The following is a 17,105-nucleotide window of genomic DNA, read 5'->3' on the forward strand; positions in this document are numbered from 1 at the left end:
CCATCTAATCTACCCAGACCTTGACATGTGGCCTTGTTAGGAGATGATCAACGTTATTCACTTCACATGTGAGTGGTCGTAAAGTTTTGGGTCATCAGTGTATATGTGTATATATATATAGATTTCAATTTTTAATCGATTGACTAAAGCCCTAATATCATGCAGTAATTGTCTAAAATTGTCTTTATTATCACTGACAAAATGTTAAAAAAAACACTCGTCAACGAACATTTTCATCAGTAATTTCCAATGATTTTCACTGATCCAGTATATATTGACGAATATGATTGGGACATGAAAATGTACAACATAGTAGGAATGACCCAAACCTTACAATTTTAAAACAAATACTGTCTATGGGAGAAATCTTCGGTTGCCACATATACCATGTTGTTTTTTTGGCAGCTTGCTAATTAGCTGCCACAGTGTTCCTACAAAGCTATAAAAAAAATTTTTTTTTTTTAAAAATAAAAAAAAATAAAAAAAAGATTGCAGACAGTACATGACACACAGTGGAATCTTTTGTTCCAGAGCAGTAATTAAAAAGAAAGCAACAGCTCCATGTTACTCCTTGTTTGCTAGCTGGTCTATCGATAACATTATTCGTTAACATCCCCCAAAATCCCACAGCTCGGTTTGATAGTGTCGATTGGGCCAGATACAAGCAGCACTTCTGTTTATAGCTTCCACTTTTTCAGGTTACAGAGTTTTAGTGTTTTTCCCAGATAGAGTTCCCCCACTACTGATCAACTACCACTGCGTGTTAAAGTAGGCTAGTAGTTCACCCAAAAATTATATAATTATGTACTCACCATCATGTCATTCTAATCACTTATTAGACTTTCTTTCTTATGTCAAAACACACAAAATGAGATGTAAGGCAGAATGTCAAAGCATCTATTTTTCATAAAAGGAAAGTGGATGGTGATTAATACTGTCAAGTTTAAAAATAAAAAACAAACAAAAAAGCACCATAAAAATATAATGTTGTCTTGCCAAGACGCACCAAACACGTTCATACCCATGTGACTTCTTGTGTGGCCTTTGAATATTTCTATGAATTAGTTTCCCAGGAAACACTACTCTCTCAAAGCCTGATTCACAAACAACACACCCACTAATCTGAGTGCCGTAATGGGCCAGGCTGGAGACCTGCCTCTGATAATGCCATTGCATCCACTTTATGGTTGCTCGCTCAAGTTGTCCGCCGTTATCATCATGGCAGCACAAAACAGCGAGTAAGCAGCGCCGGGTCTTTGTGCGAGCACGACCACAAAGCAGCCTTATGAATGGGATGAAACTCCTTAATCTGGCCAAACCAATTGTTGGCACCGGGATGGTGCACCATTGAAAATAGAGGAACATATAATAATTTTCCCCCCCATGGCCTAGTTTCACAGCTTGTTTTGAAACGGTGGTAGCTGAGAATGAATCGAACTGTAAGGTCATTTTCGAGCCAAGAACAGAAGCTTTTTTGTTCATTGTGCAGAATTGCTTATTTTGATAATTATTTATTTGACATTTACATAGTTGTATGGAAATGCATTTGTCTCCAATTGATGCCTATCCATTTTGGTCAGAGGGCATCAAATTCATACTTGTTTATTAACTACTGTTGCTGCCTTATTATTAACTCTGTTTATTCTGTACACGTTAATCTGATTTAATTGCCAACTCCAGAAAGAACCTGCTGACATTCACGTTTTCTGTTTTTGAGGAAAAATCTGCAGAATGGATTTAAATCAGCATGAAATCAAAATTGACCCAATTTATGCTGCATGTTTAATTTAGCGGGTTGCATAATGTTATCATCATAGAGATAAATCAATTTATTGGTAACATTTAGGTTATTGATAACTATAATAACATAAATTAATAGGTATCATAAAGATTAAATATTTATTTATATTTTACAGCATTTTTTTAATGATAGGAACCCCTAGTGTCACTACATCGACACAACGTCGAGTGAGTGACAGACAGGGAACGTCTTGGTTACTGATGTAACCTCTGTTCCCTGATGGAGGGAACGAGATGTTGTGTCGATGTAGTGACACTAGGGGTTTGATCTTTAGAGCCCCAATCACCTTTGCTTAAAATAGAAAAGGCCAATGAGAATTGGCGAGTGGAATTTGCATGCCACTCTCCGCCCCCGGACATACGGGTATAAAAGGAGATGGCGTGCACCACTCATTCAGTTTTATGCTGAGGATCCGATAGAGAGTCCCAGCCATGTCAGCGGCCAGTTCAGCGCCACGGCAGGATTGACACAATGTCTCGTTCCCTCCATCAGGGAACAGAGGTTACATCAGTAACCAAGATGTTCCCTGTCTGTCACTCACTCGACATTGTGTCGATGTAGTGACACTAGGGGTTCCTATAGGAAACGCTGCAGGCGCTGAACTGTGTCATGAGGTACGGAAGAGTGGACACGGGAAAGCTGCTGTGTGCCTCGCAGCGAGCGCTCAACCACGTTGTGACCTTCCAGTGAGTTAGGTAAGGTGTCTCCCTAGTCCCGTTTAGGAGGGAGGAGGCACTTACCCAAGTAGGCTATGTTGCTGTGTTGTCGGTCCGGACCAACACATGCTTGCCCTGAATCAACAGCCAAGCCTCCGCAGGACCAGCAATACCAGCAGCAACTCTTAAGCAGTTGATGCTCTGCCAAAGGAGACTGACTGCCCATTGCACATGACCACGACGCGCCTTGAGACCTGCTCTAGGGGAACACCTGCCCGTAGAAATGCCAGGTCCGACCAAGGTCTGAAAGTCTGATGGCACTGTGGCGTGATGGTCACATGCCGGGTGTCGTGGCGCCATGTCCATTTCAGGACTCGAGTCTGTAGCCAGTGCTGAAGCGGTCTCATATGCATCAACCTGAGGGGGAGAACCACCACCGAGGATGGCACCTAGGGGATGACTGGACTTACCGTGCCCGGGCTGGGTGGTTCGCGGCAAGGCAGAGCAGGAGCCCCACCTGGAAGACAGCCCAGGGGGGATGTACTGCCCTGCAAGCCCGCAACAGTGGCCGGTGACTGGGGCAGGCGAGCGACCCCAGAGACCAGCACACTTACCTGTTTGCCGGCTGTCTCTCGACGGAGAACGGGAGGTATTCGCGTTCACCTGATTGACCAGAATGAGGAAACTGCTTTTTTATCGACCATGTGGGCACCGAGGCCCAGAGGGCACCCGGCGATATAAGACTTACCATGCGCTGGCCCAGGGGCGATGGTGGGGCTGGAGAGTTCACCTGGGCCAGACCGGTCGGAGTCAGTCACCTCATCCCCGGGTTGCCCGTGCCAGGGCCACCTCAAAGCCCATCCGAAGTTCTTGGGGGCCAGCTGACAGGCAGGTGGAGACGACTTCCTGCGGGAGGATCTTCTTTTCTGAGGCCAGCATACAGGCTCCAATGGTACGGGAGCCGGGGCCAGCACCGCATGGGAACAGCTCTGGCGAGAAGCAGACGGTGCGCGGGACTTCGAAGGCCTGAAGGCAGCCGAGTCGTGCCACAGCAAGATGTGCTTAATCGCCTCAGTCTGCTTCCTCATTGTCAAGAAATGATGGGTGGAATCCTCGATGGTGTTGCCAAAAAGCCCCCCTTGGGAGATGGGCACATCGAGAAAGCAGACTTTCTTGGCGTCACACATCTCCGCAAGGTTGAGCCACAGGTGCCACTCTTGGACCACAAGATTGGACATCATCCGGCCCAGGGCACGCGCCATGACATTCGTCACCCATAAAGTGAGGTCGGTTGCAGAACGCAGTTCCTGCATCAGCCCTGGGTCGGTTCTACCCTCGTGCAGATCTTTCAGAGCCTTGGCCTGGTGGATCTGCAGGATGGCCATGGCGTGCAGGGCAGAAGTGGCTTGACCCGCGGCCTTGTAAGCCTTCATCATTAAGCCTTGGTCGGTCGCACCAGGTGGCTGCACCCTGCGGGCATAAATGCACCGCTAAGTCGCGGTCTACCTGGGGGAGTTTGATATATCCCTTAGCCACTCCGCCGTCGAGGTTAGTTAGGATGGATGAGCCCACGAAGCGTGTACGGGCAGAAAAAGGTGCCTTCCATGACTTCGTTAGCTCCTCGTGCACTTCCGGGAAGAAAAGCACCGGGGCGGGTCGCAGCACAGCCATGAGTCGCGCTCCGAGCCCAGAAACCAATCATCCAGCCGTGAACACTCAGGGCAGGGTGAAGGGTTCCACTTCAGCCCGATGTTCGCAGCCTCCCAGGCAAGCATGGCTGCCATCTCAGCATCCGCCACATCCTATGTTCTACCGCCCATGGACGGGAGCTCAGAACATTCATCCACTTCTGACAGCAGAAGCCCTCCCTCCAATGCTGCGACCGAAAGCTTATCCTCGTTGCAAGTCGCAAACGACACATTAAATCCACCCTGAGGCGGACCGCCTGTATCGCTTGACAGCTCTTCCGGATAGAACGAGTGTGCTGGGGGATGGGAGGTCCATGGGGGTTGAGCCCATATCCACATCCAGATCACCCGCGGTGCTTGCCGACCCGGCCAGCTGAGCGTCAGCCCAGGATGGAGCGGGTTGGGGAGCAGCCGTGGTGGCTCCTTGCTTCATGAAGAAGGAAGTGAGCCGCGACCGCAATGTTCTGATGGGCATGTTCTCGCAATGAGAACATAACCCTTCCACGAAAGCTGGCGCCCCAAGCAATCGAGACAGATTTCATGGCTGTCCGGAGGGGAGAGATAACTGCCACATCCATTAGCTCAAACACGGAAGGATATCTTTAAAAAGACGGCAAGCATTTGCGCGAGATCTTTTAGAAGGAAATATAGTCTTTTAGCACCCGCGGACTCAGCCGCCGAAGCGCCCAGGGGAAGCACAACACTCGACTGTGCGAGGGTGACCGCTGATATGTGCCGTAAAATCCAGCAGCGTAAGCGAAAGGTGAGAGGACGCACACAAGCATGCATTCGGCTCCGAAGAAACAAATCTGAATGAGTGGTGCACGCCATCTCCTTTTATACCCATATTTCCGGGGCATGCAAATTCCACTCACCAATTCTCATTGGCCTTTTCTATTTTAAGCAAAGGTGATTGGGGCTCTCAAGATCGAACCCCTAGTGTCACTACATCGACACAACGTCGAGTGAGTGACAGACAGGGAACAAGTCCCACCCTACATTTTTTTTCCTACTTGAATATCCTGTTTCAACCAGAAATATGTCTGATTTCAGAAATATCATGGATTGTGAACAGTGTTTCATGTTGACTACGGTAAAATATTAAATGGAGCTGATTACATTTAAAAGCTCACCCTATTTTTCATCCTGTCTTTGAAAGCCTGTGATTCAGGCTCTGTTTGTTCTATCCATTCATCCATCCATCCATCTTCTATAGCCGCTTGTCCGATGCAGGGTCGTGGGTAGTGCTGGAACCTATTTGCAGGTGTCTCGAGCCAAAGGCAGGGAAACACCTTGGACAGGTGGCCAGTCCATCACAGGGCTGTTTGCTCTATGTACCTTCTAAAAGTGTTAGTTTATTCCATTAGATGGCAGCAAGTACTATAAAAAAAGAAATGTTCCTGTACCACCTTCCATCACAATATAGTACATAAATGAAATGCAGGTGGCGCTCTAATGCAGCTAAGTACTCGGCATGTGCTCGTCCATTGTCATTCAGTCTATTTTATGAGCCCATGCACCTTCACCGCATTTCGTTTAATATATCGGCCTCGGAGTGGACTAGAAGCTTTATCTATATCTCGTTGGAAAGTTGAAATCCTCTGTTTTGCGACAATGTAAAAAACTACACATAACATTTGCTGACACTCTGAACAGTAAAATGAGGGAAAAATGCTTTTTGAAGGCCCCGTTTCCACCTGATATTACAAAAAAAATAAATTTTATCATTGGTAGTTGAGAACATATTTTGCAGATGATTTGTTTATCATGCTTGTTCTGCTGGACTGCATATTTTTGTGCAGGACTTATAAGACATAACATTGCAGTAGTGACACAAGCAAGCTCAAAAACAAGTAAAATTTGATGATTTTTAAGAAAACAGCCTAAAGCTGCCTTTTAACTGTCTCCGACCTTCACATACGACTATCGTATATCTCCCCCAGGGGCAGTCGTGATGAACTGTCAATTTCTTCACAATGAATTTTGTTTGTTGTAAGAGAGAAGCTTCCTTAGGTTAGCTACCAAACCTTAGAATGACATAACTGTCTGTGATTTTGGTTAGCAGATGGATGAATTAAATAAAATTTATGATTAGTATTCAATCAGTATTTTTTATTTCAAACTGTTAGTTTTGAATTAATACATCACATCCAGTCAGGCACTGGCATACGGTCTAGTTGCATGATTTGAAATATTTAAACACAGCCGAAGCTCAAATCGGATCTGAAAATTCCGCATCTATAAATAGTCAGAACCCCATGCAGCCATCGTCCAACTCTCCACTGGAAATGACTGACTTCCGGTCTTTTGTCTGTCATTTGTTGGATGCAGTGAAAAGGTGGCTTATCTTAAGAGCTAACATAGTGCTTGTGGCTACTTGAGGCTTACAGAAGCAGTGATCAGAGCAGACATGAGACGTATGTCTTTTTTGTCTTACAGAGATTATATTTCACTTCGTGTTTCTTTTGATAATAATTTGAACTGTGGTGTTATGGCAACAAAACTGGTGAGTCGCATTCCTGAGAACAAGAACATTTCCCTTGAAAAAATTTGAAAAACTTTTTTATTCATATCCATATTTTTACATCATTATCACAATATGGCGCTTGTTTGTGACATTGAGGTGTTAGGTCTTATCTTGTTATTTTATGTAACATAAATGCAAAAGTCATGGAGTTCTGTAAAAAAAAAAAGTCCAGGCTCTAAGCTTTCAAATGGTAACTTGGATATGACTTTTTACGTATCCAGGGACTTTAACATTGAATGGCTAAAATTATTACACACTTCAGACCCCGCCCATGGATCCACCGCAGAATTTAAGGGGTTTATAAACAAACACACAACAGGCAGAGGATGTGTATAACTTTATAATAATGGCCGTTCCAATTCCTCCGAAATTTGTGGCGTTCTGTGGAGCGGCCTATGACAAGCTTTTTCCAAGGTGCTCTGCTTGTCTCCACTGTTCCAGAGAGGTGATTATGTAAGAACATAACATTTCTCTCTGTTGAAACGCTCAGAGCTTGCCTAAGGGTCCTCCATGGAATTTCAGCATCTACGTTAAACCCTGTTAGTGTGGCACTAGAGATACAACTGTGGTTATCATGTAATGCACCTGATAAAATGCCATATGTTCTCAGTTAGACAATATCATCCATCATCAGTCACGGTGAGCACTGTTTCATTTGCCTCTGGCTTTATAACAGTATTGAATGCAGCATGGGGTTGCATGGTTACATGTCATGGTATTCAAACCTCAAAATACTGGTGGTGCCACAGTATTCTTCAAGTGGTATTAATGCAAATATGGCAACTTCTGTTGTATTTAGGGTAATATTAATTATTCATTTGACTCTGCCAAGATTATCATAATTTTAGTTATCATCATACAGTAAACATCATCAGAATTTAAATGTTCATGCTCCATTCTGTAAGATTGACATCACAGCATGCTAATTATTAGTATTATGGTGTCTTGATTCACTTTTGTTTGCCTTGTGTTTCTCCCCTGTCATCTGTTCCCCTGTCATCCGGACTACACTTCCCATAATTCGCTGCCCTCATCACTGCCAGCTGTCCTTGATTGTCCTCACCTGTGTTTCATTAACTCATTAGTCTTTGTGTATATAATGCCCTGATTTCTGTTCAGTCCTTGTCAGTTGTTATGTGTTTTGACCACCCATTTATTACCTTTGCCCATCATAGAGGTTTCCTTTGTTCCTGTGTTTTGCCCATCGTTGATGTTTCCTTTGTTCCTGTATTTTCCCATCGTGGATGTTTTCTTTATTCCTGTGTTTACCCCGTTATTCTGTACTTTGTTTATTTTTATTAAATACTGTTTTGCCATACCTAGATCCAGCTCTCTTGACTTCCTTTCTAACGTTCCATCAAACGTTACAGAACAACTGACCGCAAAATGGATCTAGCGGCTTACTTCACTGAACAAAGCCAGGTGGATTTGTCTACAAGGGAGGTTTCCCACTTTTTTTCCACCATTGCTGTCCACACTGGATATGATGATGCCACTCTCAAATCCATTTACAAGATTGGACTCACTACACACCAGTGGAAGGAATTGCCAGACTCTGGAGATTACACGTGGGAGTAATATGTGAAGCTAATACTAAACACACTTGCTACAGAGAATCCTCCTCTCTCAATCCCGGTTCCAGCTTCTGAGTCAACCACTTCTGAGTCTGCTCCACGGCATGTCACAGTCACGTCTGAGTCTGTTCCATGCCAGGTCACAGTAAAATCTGAGTCTGCTCCATGCCATGTCACAGCCACGTCTGAGTCCGCTCCACGCCATGTCACAGCCACATCTGAGTCCGCTCCACGCCATGTCACAGCCACGTCTGAGTCCGCTCCACGCCATGTCACAGCCACGTCTGAGTCCGCTCCACGCCATGTCACAGCCACGTCTGAGTCTGCTCCACGCCATGTCACAGCCACGTCTGAGTCCGCTCCACGCCATGTCACAGCCACGTCTGAGTCCGCTCCACGCCATGTCACAGCCACGTCTGAGTCCGCTCCACGCCATGTCACAGCCACGTCTGAGTCCGCTCCGTGCCATGTCACAGCCACGTCTGAGTCCGCTCCGAGCCATGTCACAGCCACGTCTGAGTCCGCTCCGTGCCATGTCACAGCCACGTCTGAGTCCGCTCCTTGCCATGTCACAGCCACGTCTGAGTCTGCTCCTTGCCATGTCACAGCCACGTCTGAGTCTGCTCCTTGCCATGTCACAGCCACGTCTGAGTCTGCTCCACGCCATGTCACAGCCACATCTGAGTCAGCTCCACGCCATGTCACAGCCACATCTGAGTCAGCTCCACACCATGTCACAGTCCAGCCTTCTGCGACTCATTGCTTCAAGCATTCCACGACCCCTGTCTCGAAGCCCTTCACAGCCCTTATCTCCAAGTTGAATTATTCGCCACTGATATCGGTGCGTAGGGCCACGAAGACCCTTCCCTACAAATTGTCAGTGCCCTTGCCTGCCATGGCCAAGGTGCCAACGTGGCAATGCCCATGCCTGCCACGGCCAACGATCCAACACCCACGCCTGCCACGGCCAACGAGCCAATGCCCATGCCTTCCACGGCCAACGAGCCGACGCCCACACCTGCAACATGGCCAACGAGCCGATGCCCACGGCTCCGCCTTCCATGGCTTCACCCTTTGAGCCTGCCATGGCTCCGCCTTCTACGGCTTCACCCCTCAAGCCTCCCATGGCACCGACATCCACGGCTTCACTCATCGAGCCTGCCATGGCTTCACCCCTCGAGCCTCCCATGGCTCCGCCTTCCATGGCTCTGCCCCTTGAGCCTCCCACGGCTCCACCTTCCACAGCTTCACCCTTTGAAACTGCCACGGCTCCGCCTTCTACGGCTTCGCCCCTCGAGCCTCCCATGGCTCCACCTTTCACGGCTTCAACTCTCGAGCCTGCCACAGCTTCGTCCCTCGAGCCTCCCACAGCTCCGCCTGCCACGGCTTCGCCCCCCAAACCTACTACAGCTCCACCTTCCACGGTTCTGTCCTCAGAGTCTTCTATGGCTTCAGTCTCTAGTCTGTATCTTGACCCTGTAGTCACCACCCAGGCCTCCTGATCTTGTTTCAGCCCTGTGGCTGCCAACCAGGCCTCCTGATCCAGACCCTACCCTGAAGTGGTCTCCTGGCTGTCCGCCTGATATACTCTGGTCTCCTGGGTCTTCTGGCCATCTGCCTGATCTGCTCTGGTCTTCTGGGTCTCCTGGCCATCCGCCTTATATACTCTGGTCTCCTGGGTCTTCTGGCCATCCACCTGATATGCTCTGGTCTTCTGTGTCTCCTGGCTGTCCGCCTGATATACTCTGGTCTCCTGGGTCTTCTGGCTGTCCACCAGATCTGCTCTGGTCTTCTGGGTCTCCTGGCTGTCCGCCTGATATACTCTGGTCTCCTGGGTCTTCTGGCAGTCCACCTGATCTGCTCTGGTCTTCTGAGTCTCCTGGCCATCTGCCTGATCTGCTCTGGTCTTCTGGGTCTCCTGGCTGTCCGCCTGATATACTCTGGTCTCCTGGGTCTTCTAGCCGTCCACCAAATCTGCTCTGGTCTTCTGAGTCTCCTGGCCATCTGCCTGATCTTCTCTTTTCTTCTGGGTCTCCTGACCATTCACCTGATCTGCTCTGGTCTCCCTTGGTCTCCTGGCCATCCGCCTGATTTGCTCTGGTCTCCTTGGTCTCCTGGCCCTCCGCCTGATCTTCTCTTTTCTTCTGGGTCTCCTGACCGTTCGCCCGATCTACTCTGGTCCCCTTGGTCTCTCAGCAGTCCCCCTGATCTGCTCTGGTCTCCCTGGTCTCATGGCTGTCTGCCTGATCTGTACTGGACTCCTTGGTCGCTCGGCCGTCCACCTGATCTGCTCTGGTTTCCCAGGTCTCCTGGCCTTCTACCTGTTCTGCTCTGGTATCCTTGGTCTCTGGCCTCATCTTGCCCTGCCTCCCTGACCAGCCTTCCTTGGGCTTCAGGAGCTGCCCATTAGAGTGGGGTTCTGTCGTGGTTCACTGTTGTTTGCCTTGTGTTTCTCCCGTCATCTGTTTCTCCCGGATTACATTTCCCATAATTCCCTGCCCTCATCACTGCCAGCTGTCCTTGATTGTCCTCACCTGTGTTTCATTAACTCATTAGTCTTTGTGTATATAATGCCCTGATTTCTTTTCAGTCCTTGTCAGTTGTTATGTGTATTGACCACCTGTTTATTACCTTTGCCCATCGTAGATGTTTCCTTTGTTCCTGTGTTTTGCTCATCGTTGATGTTTCCTTTGTTGCTGTGTTTTCCCATCGTGGATATTTTTATTAAATACTGTTTTGCTGCACCTAGATCCAGCTCTCATGACTTCCTTTCTAATGTTCCATCGAACATTCCATATGGGCAGGACATTCTCATTCTAGGAAGCATTTGATTGGACAAAAATCTGTGTATTGCAAGATGAGTCATCAAGAAACTGTACATTTTAAACTTCTAAAACTTTTAGGAGAATGCTAGCAAATACAGTGGGATTCAAAAGTCCATTTATGGAAATGCTTATATTTAATATTTTTCAAATGTAATACATTTTTCCATTACAAGTTTTTATTTATTAACATAACAATTTGAATGTCATGTTGAATGACAACTTGTTTTAAATGACTATTTTATGAAAATTTCATGTTCAATTTAACATGAAATTCAGAATGTCCCACTTTTGCTTTAATGACAGTATGCAGTTTTGATTTCAGTATGCTGCTGGCATGGACCCCTCAAGTTTGTGCAAAAGCTTATTATCCATGTTATTCCAGCAGGGTCATTCCGTGTCAACTCAACCAGAGGTTCCTGGCTCAAAATGTAGTTTTTGATAATTTGTTTTATTTTTATTTATTTTTTTATTATTTTTTTTACCTGGTTAAAGATAAACAGAAATGATGATGAAAGCCAAAATATCAAATGCCATGGATCAATATTTAACATGTAATCCATTCGTTTGAAGAGGGGGGTCAAAATGACAATTTTGGCCTATTATTTTGGAGCAAAGCAGGTTAAAAAAAACTTATAAAGGTGGCAGTGTCATTATTTTATGTTTACATAAAAGAGATAGGTAGGTTTACTAATTACTATAATCATTTGACTTCAGCACCCTTTGTTGCCAGTGGTGTGAGTCCAAGTCCAATTAAAATAAAATAAATATTGTTGTTTTTACAAAGAGGGAGTGTCTATAACTCCAGAAGTTTAAAATAGTTTTAGATATTTTTAATAGAATAGGACACTGCTGACAATGCTTGAAATTCCATTTCATCTACCCACATATGTGTAAATGTTTATTTAGAGCAGCAAAATCAATGAAAAGAAAAAGTTTGCCAAAATGTGTGCAGACATAATAGAAGTTAAAACATCAGGGAAAATCAGGTAACTAGAGCGATAAAATTACATATTTTAAATAGGGCCTATAAACACAACACCTCGAAATATATATTTGTAAACAAATATAAAGAATAAACACATACCTCTTAGATTGCAGAGATCTTTGCAGATAGGATAGTTTGGTTATTTTCCAGATTAATTGCTCATATTTTCACTCTATGTGAGTTTTTGGCGTCTTTATATCGACAGTGTCTGAATTACTTCCCCAGCAGATTATTCTTGAGAACATGTGAAAAACCCTAATGATTTGTCAAGCACTGTTTCTGCTATTTTTCATAACTTATTTCCTGTGTTTCTGTCAGGCATGCGCACTATTCAGCAAGGTGTGTGATCTGTGTCTAATTATACTGTTATAAGAAGCCGCGTTCCATAAATTATGCAGATTAGTGTGTACTGCTTAGCTTTACTTCTTGTCGATTTTAGATATACTGCTGTTATTTTATTTGTTGTAACTTTCAGTTATTTGTCTTTTATTGATTATTCAGAGCTCATTTTATACTTAATATGTTGTTTTTAGTTTTCACCGTCATTGTGATTTGTGTGTTAAATTATCAGGTCCTGACATTTTACTTATTTGATCATTGACTTAGAAATTATGCGGAATCTTTAATTATTACTTATTCATTGTATGTCATCACCTTTGCTTTATATTAATTTGTCAAAATCCTAAAACGTTCTTTTTATTTTGAGTTTAAAATGACAGATTTTCAATGTAGATTATCTCAAAACTAACAGTCATGAGGTCTTTAAGGTATTGTAACAACCCTAATGCAAAATGTATAATATCTCTCTTTTTTCTCTCTTTCTTTGCGCAGTAAAATTCAGTCAGGCAATAAATTGGTGTTGACCATCATGACTGATGCCTGCCAAGGAAAGGACAACTTTGTACGCTATCTGGAGCATGTACAGGCCGTCATCACTGTCAACGCCAGTCGCCGCGGAGACCTCAACATCAACATGACATCGCCCATGGGCACCAAGTCCATCCTGTTGAGCCGCAGACCCCGGGACGACGACGCCAAGGTGGGCTTCGACAAATGGCCCTTCATGACCACCCATACGTGGGGCGAGGACCCTCGAGGAGCCTGGCTGCTGGAGGTGGGCTTCCAGGGAGAGACCCCGCAGAATGGCGTGATAAAGGAGTGGACTCTCATGCTGCACGGAACTCAAAGTGCCCCTTACATAGACCAGGTAGTGAGGGACTACCAGTCCAAACTGGCCATGTCCAAAAAGGAAGAGCTGGAAGAGGAGTTAGATGAGGCAGTAGAGAGAAGCTTGAAAAGCCTTCTGAGTAAAAGCAACTAGCCATCTGCATGATACCTGGCCTCTCTCTACACTCTGTATTAGTGTATATTCCTTATCCATTCTCTCTCTGCTTTGATATATATTTTTTTTTTTTCTGTGATTATTTTCATCAATGTCTAATGTGAGTCACTTAAATTCTAGTGTATTCTCTCAATGATACAGTGACCCCAAAAAGTATTTGGATATTTTTCCGCTTCATACGTAGCTGTCAAATATCTGTGACAGCCACTGAAGTGCCCAGCAGCGTAGCATCATATATTTGTGTCTTGACAGCAATATCACAAGCTCCCAGATATTAATTCTGCTTTTGTGCCATGCTGCCAACACGGAGAGAGACAGACTCGCTATGCAGTTTATAGAAACAGCTGCTCTGACATCATTTTCAACCAAATTTTGTCTTTATTTTAAATTACAGACATTAAAGTGATGTTTATCTATACCATTTCACCGGTGAAGAAAAATTATTGACGCTCTCACGCTCTTGCCTAACGTTTTACTTACCTTAAACAAAGACAATATGTAAACTAGATAATCCACTATGCTGCCTTGCAATGACTACTTCCTGATTGCTATGCTCTTTCCGGTTTTTCGTGCTGACAGTGATCAGAGTGGATAGGCTATCTTTTGAATTCTAAACTACTCGCCTACACTCTATCCCCCTCTAGAATGTGGGATGAGACAAGCCATATAATAGTCATTTTCTGCTTTCAGCAGCGGTCACATTTACCTTCGTACGGTGAAATTCTGTGGACGAAATACAGTCATCTCAATGGGAATCCATGCAATAGTGAATTTCACAATATAGACTTCCGGTGGCATCAAGTTTGTTAAACTTTGACAGGCAAATTCACCGTGTTGACTTATAGGAAGTTGCTTGGTTTGTTAGTGACCTCTTTGTGGGCGGTGCTGCGTACACAGCTACACTTACAATGGACAAGGATATCATTTTAGTGGTGAGTTTATTTTCAAATTCACTTTCTCAGAGTACAAAGTTCAGCATTAAAAAGAGGCTGGTTGGCAATTCGATTTCACGCTCTCAGCGTCCGCCCACACCTTCTTCGCCCGTGCAAAGGTAAATGTGACTGCGCCTTTTCTGTTCTTGTGGTCCTAACTGTTTTTGCATTCTTGGCATTTTTATAAATATAAAGTTTTATGCATGAAAATAACGAATTATGTGCGACATTCAGGGGAATTGAGACCCTACTTATGTAAAGGGTTAAGCCACACTTTGAATGCATTGCATAATGTCATTGCATTATTTAGTTGTAGTCTTTTTTAAAGACCCAATAAAATGACATGATGAGCACAGTTTTATTTTCTTGTGTTGACATATTTCATGTTGAAACAGGAAGTTGGAGCGTGACATATCGAAGGACTTGTTTCTTTGTTTTTAAATGGCTAAAAGCCTTTAGTTTACGTTACAGCCATTAATCATGATTTGCTACATGCTGTCGCTAGTCAGAGATAGGTGAAACAAAAGGCATTATTGCATCATCAATATTTAGGGTGACTGAGACTGAACAGTTTGCCTAATATCTCCTTCTGTGTTCCATGTGAGAACCAAAGTCATTATGGGTTTGGAACAACATGACAGAATTTTCATCTTTCGATGAGCAATTCTTTTAAATGCATGAATCTGCTAAAAAAATCATTTTGTTAACCTTTATGCATTCACTAGCATAGAAGATTACAGCCATGGACTAAAAGCCACAAAACTCAAATGTTGATTTCATGAGGTCTTTGAAGAAAGATAAAAAATTAATAAAATGGCTCAGAAGAGTGAAGGTAGTTGTGAGATGACACTATGATATTTTGTTGTTAATACAATGACATGCATACATGTTAAAGTGTGACTTGAGTGTTCAAATACTTTTTGGGGCCACTGTATGTATCACCAAAATATTACATCATGCTTTCTGTGTTCCTTTTTGTACTCTTTACCGAAATGTACAGTATATAAACAAAATATATCTATACTTTATGTTCTTGCTTACCCTGCTGTCCCTCACCTCTGCTGCACAGTTTGTGACTGTATATCATTTTGTGTAACTCTTCTTAAAGTTTAGTATCTTGCAAACAGAGCAGTGATATTTCTTCATATTATATATATATATATATATATATATATATATATATATATATATATATATATATATATATATATATATATATATATATTTGTGATAAGATTAATTTTTATCAAATGAACAGATGGAATGTCATTCTACTGCTTATGGCCAAATGGAGCAAATTTCATAGCATTAAATTTATTTGATAAATCTATTTAGTTGTTTGTAAAATCACTTAAGTGAGTTAAGACAGTTATTAAACTTCTTTCAGGTGTCTAATTCCCATGATAAAGACTATTATTTAACATAACTTGTATAGTTCATAGAGACTGCTGAGGCAAGAATTTGTATTTTTATTCTCTTTTGTAAGTGTAAAAATAACCCCAGTTGGCATGAAAGGTTGAAATCCTGAACTAATGTTGAATTTTCACCCTTTTAATCATGTTTCAGGCATACTTTGTATGACAGAGCCTAGAGAGGTTGTGAGTACATTTATTTTACCATGAGTAAATAATGTTAAACAGGGTAAACCATCTTAACAGAGGTAAAAACCTAAATGGCTTATTGCGTAAAAAAAACAGTGGCCACAGCAATATGATAAAAGACCCCAGTGTTAAATACATATTTAAAATAATTACTAATTATTAAAAGAATAAACTATTTTTTTCCGGCAGGTGATATTGATCATTAGCCTACCTGTAGTGCCATTTACAGTTGCCACTGAATGTACAGTCATAGGCGTGTTTATCAGCATTTTACAACGGCTTTAGATGCTGCTCATTCCAATCAGAATTTAGAGTCAAAACTATTTGTTTTATAATAAAGCAGTATCCCACAAGTGGACTTTATAAAATGGTGGCAACAGCAACATGCTAAAAACACCAATGTTCAATATATAGTTATGTTTGTCAATAATATTAACTGGAATAATTATTCTGTCAAGTAATATACTTTTTCATTAGCCTTCTAATGCGGCTCATCCAATCAAAATTTAGAATTTGTACTATCCTTTATACATTGGTATGAACAGATATGAAGAATATAGACAAAAACAGGTCATTGTACTTCAGACTGAGGCCTCCTTTGAATTTTGAATGTGATATTTCAGTGTATTTTCTCTCTCTCTGAACCTAAAAGAGTAGATTGTGCAGAGGTCATCTGCAAGGCCCTTTCATGAAAAATAGATTACTTTCATGTCACAACTGACACACACAGAGAAGCAGCCTTAAACCGAGGAGTGGAGAGAAAAAGACAGACTGCAGAAACTGAATATGATCATTTCTGCTATGGTTTGTTGTTAATACAGTAGTCTAGCAGTTACTTAGGGTTTCATCTTCACTTTTTCTTCTATGACTCAATGTATTTAAAGATGCACTAAGTCATTTTTCATTTATGTTTCACTGCCTCTAATTAATTTTTCTAACCAACCATTACAGTGGTCTTTGACTATACTGACACCTATGGGTGTGGATGCAGCATCACACAAAAGTAAAGGTATTTGGTTACCAATGCCTTTGTAGAAATATCTATTCAAATGCATATTTGACACCCCTGATTAATTTATTATTTTGCGTGTAAAAGTGTCAGATAATATGGAGGTTACCAAGATAAAACAAGTAGTATTTGGCTAGTCATGTGTGTGTGACCCACCTTAAGAAC

General features: G+C 43.1%; 1 protein-coding gene across 1 annotated transcript in view; it reads left to right on the top strand.

The window, feature by feature from the left end:
• LOC127412310 (neuroendocrine convertase 2-like) overlaps positions 1-15,454 on the top strand; it is a 120,043-nt gene extending 104,589 nt beyond the window's left edge. Inside the window, exon 12 of the mRNA XM_051648559.1 lies at positions 12,888-15,454. Within this exon, the coding sequence (XP_051504519.1) occupies positions 12,888-13,377 (490 nt within the window). The 3' untranslated portion in view covers positions 13,378-15,454. The remainder of the gene's footprint in view (positions 1-12,887) is intronic.
• Positions 15,455-17,105: the final 1,651 nt, after the last annotated feature.

This window comes from Myxocyprinus asiaticus, chromosome 21 (genome assembly GCF_019703515.2).
Source record: "Myxocyprinus asiaticus isolate MX2 ecotype Aquarium Trade chromosome 21, UBuf_Myxa_2, whole genome shotgun sequence".
In the NCBI taxonomy this organism is placed as follows: Eukaryota; Metazoa; Chordata; class Actinopteri; order Cypriniformes; family Catostomidae; genus Myxocyprinus; species Myxocyprinus asiaticus.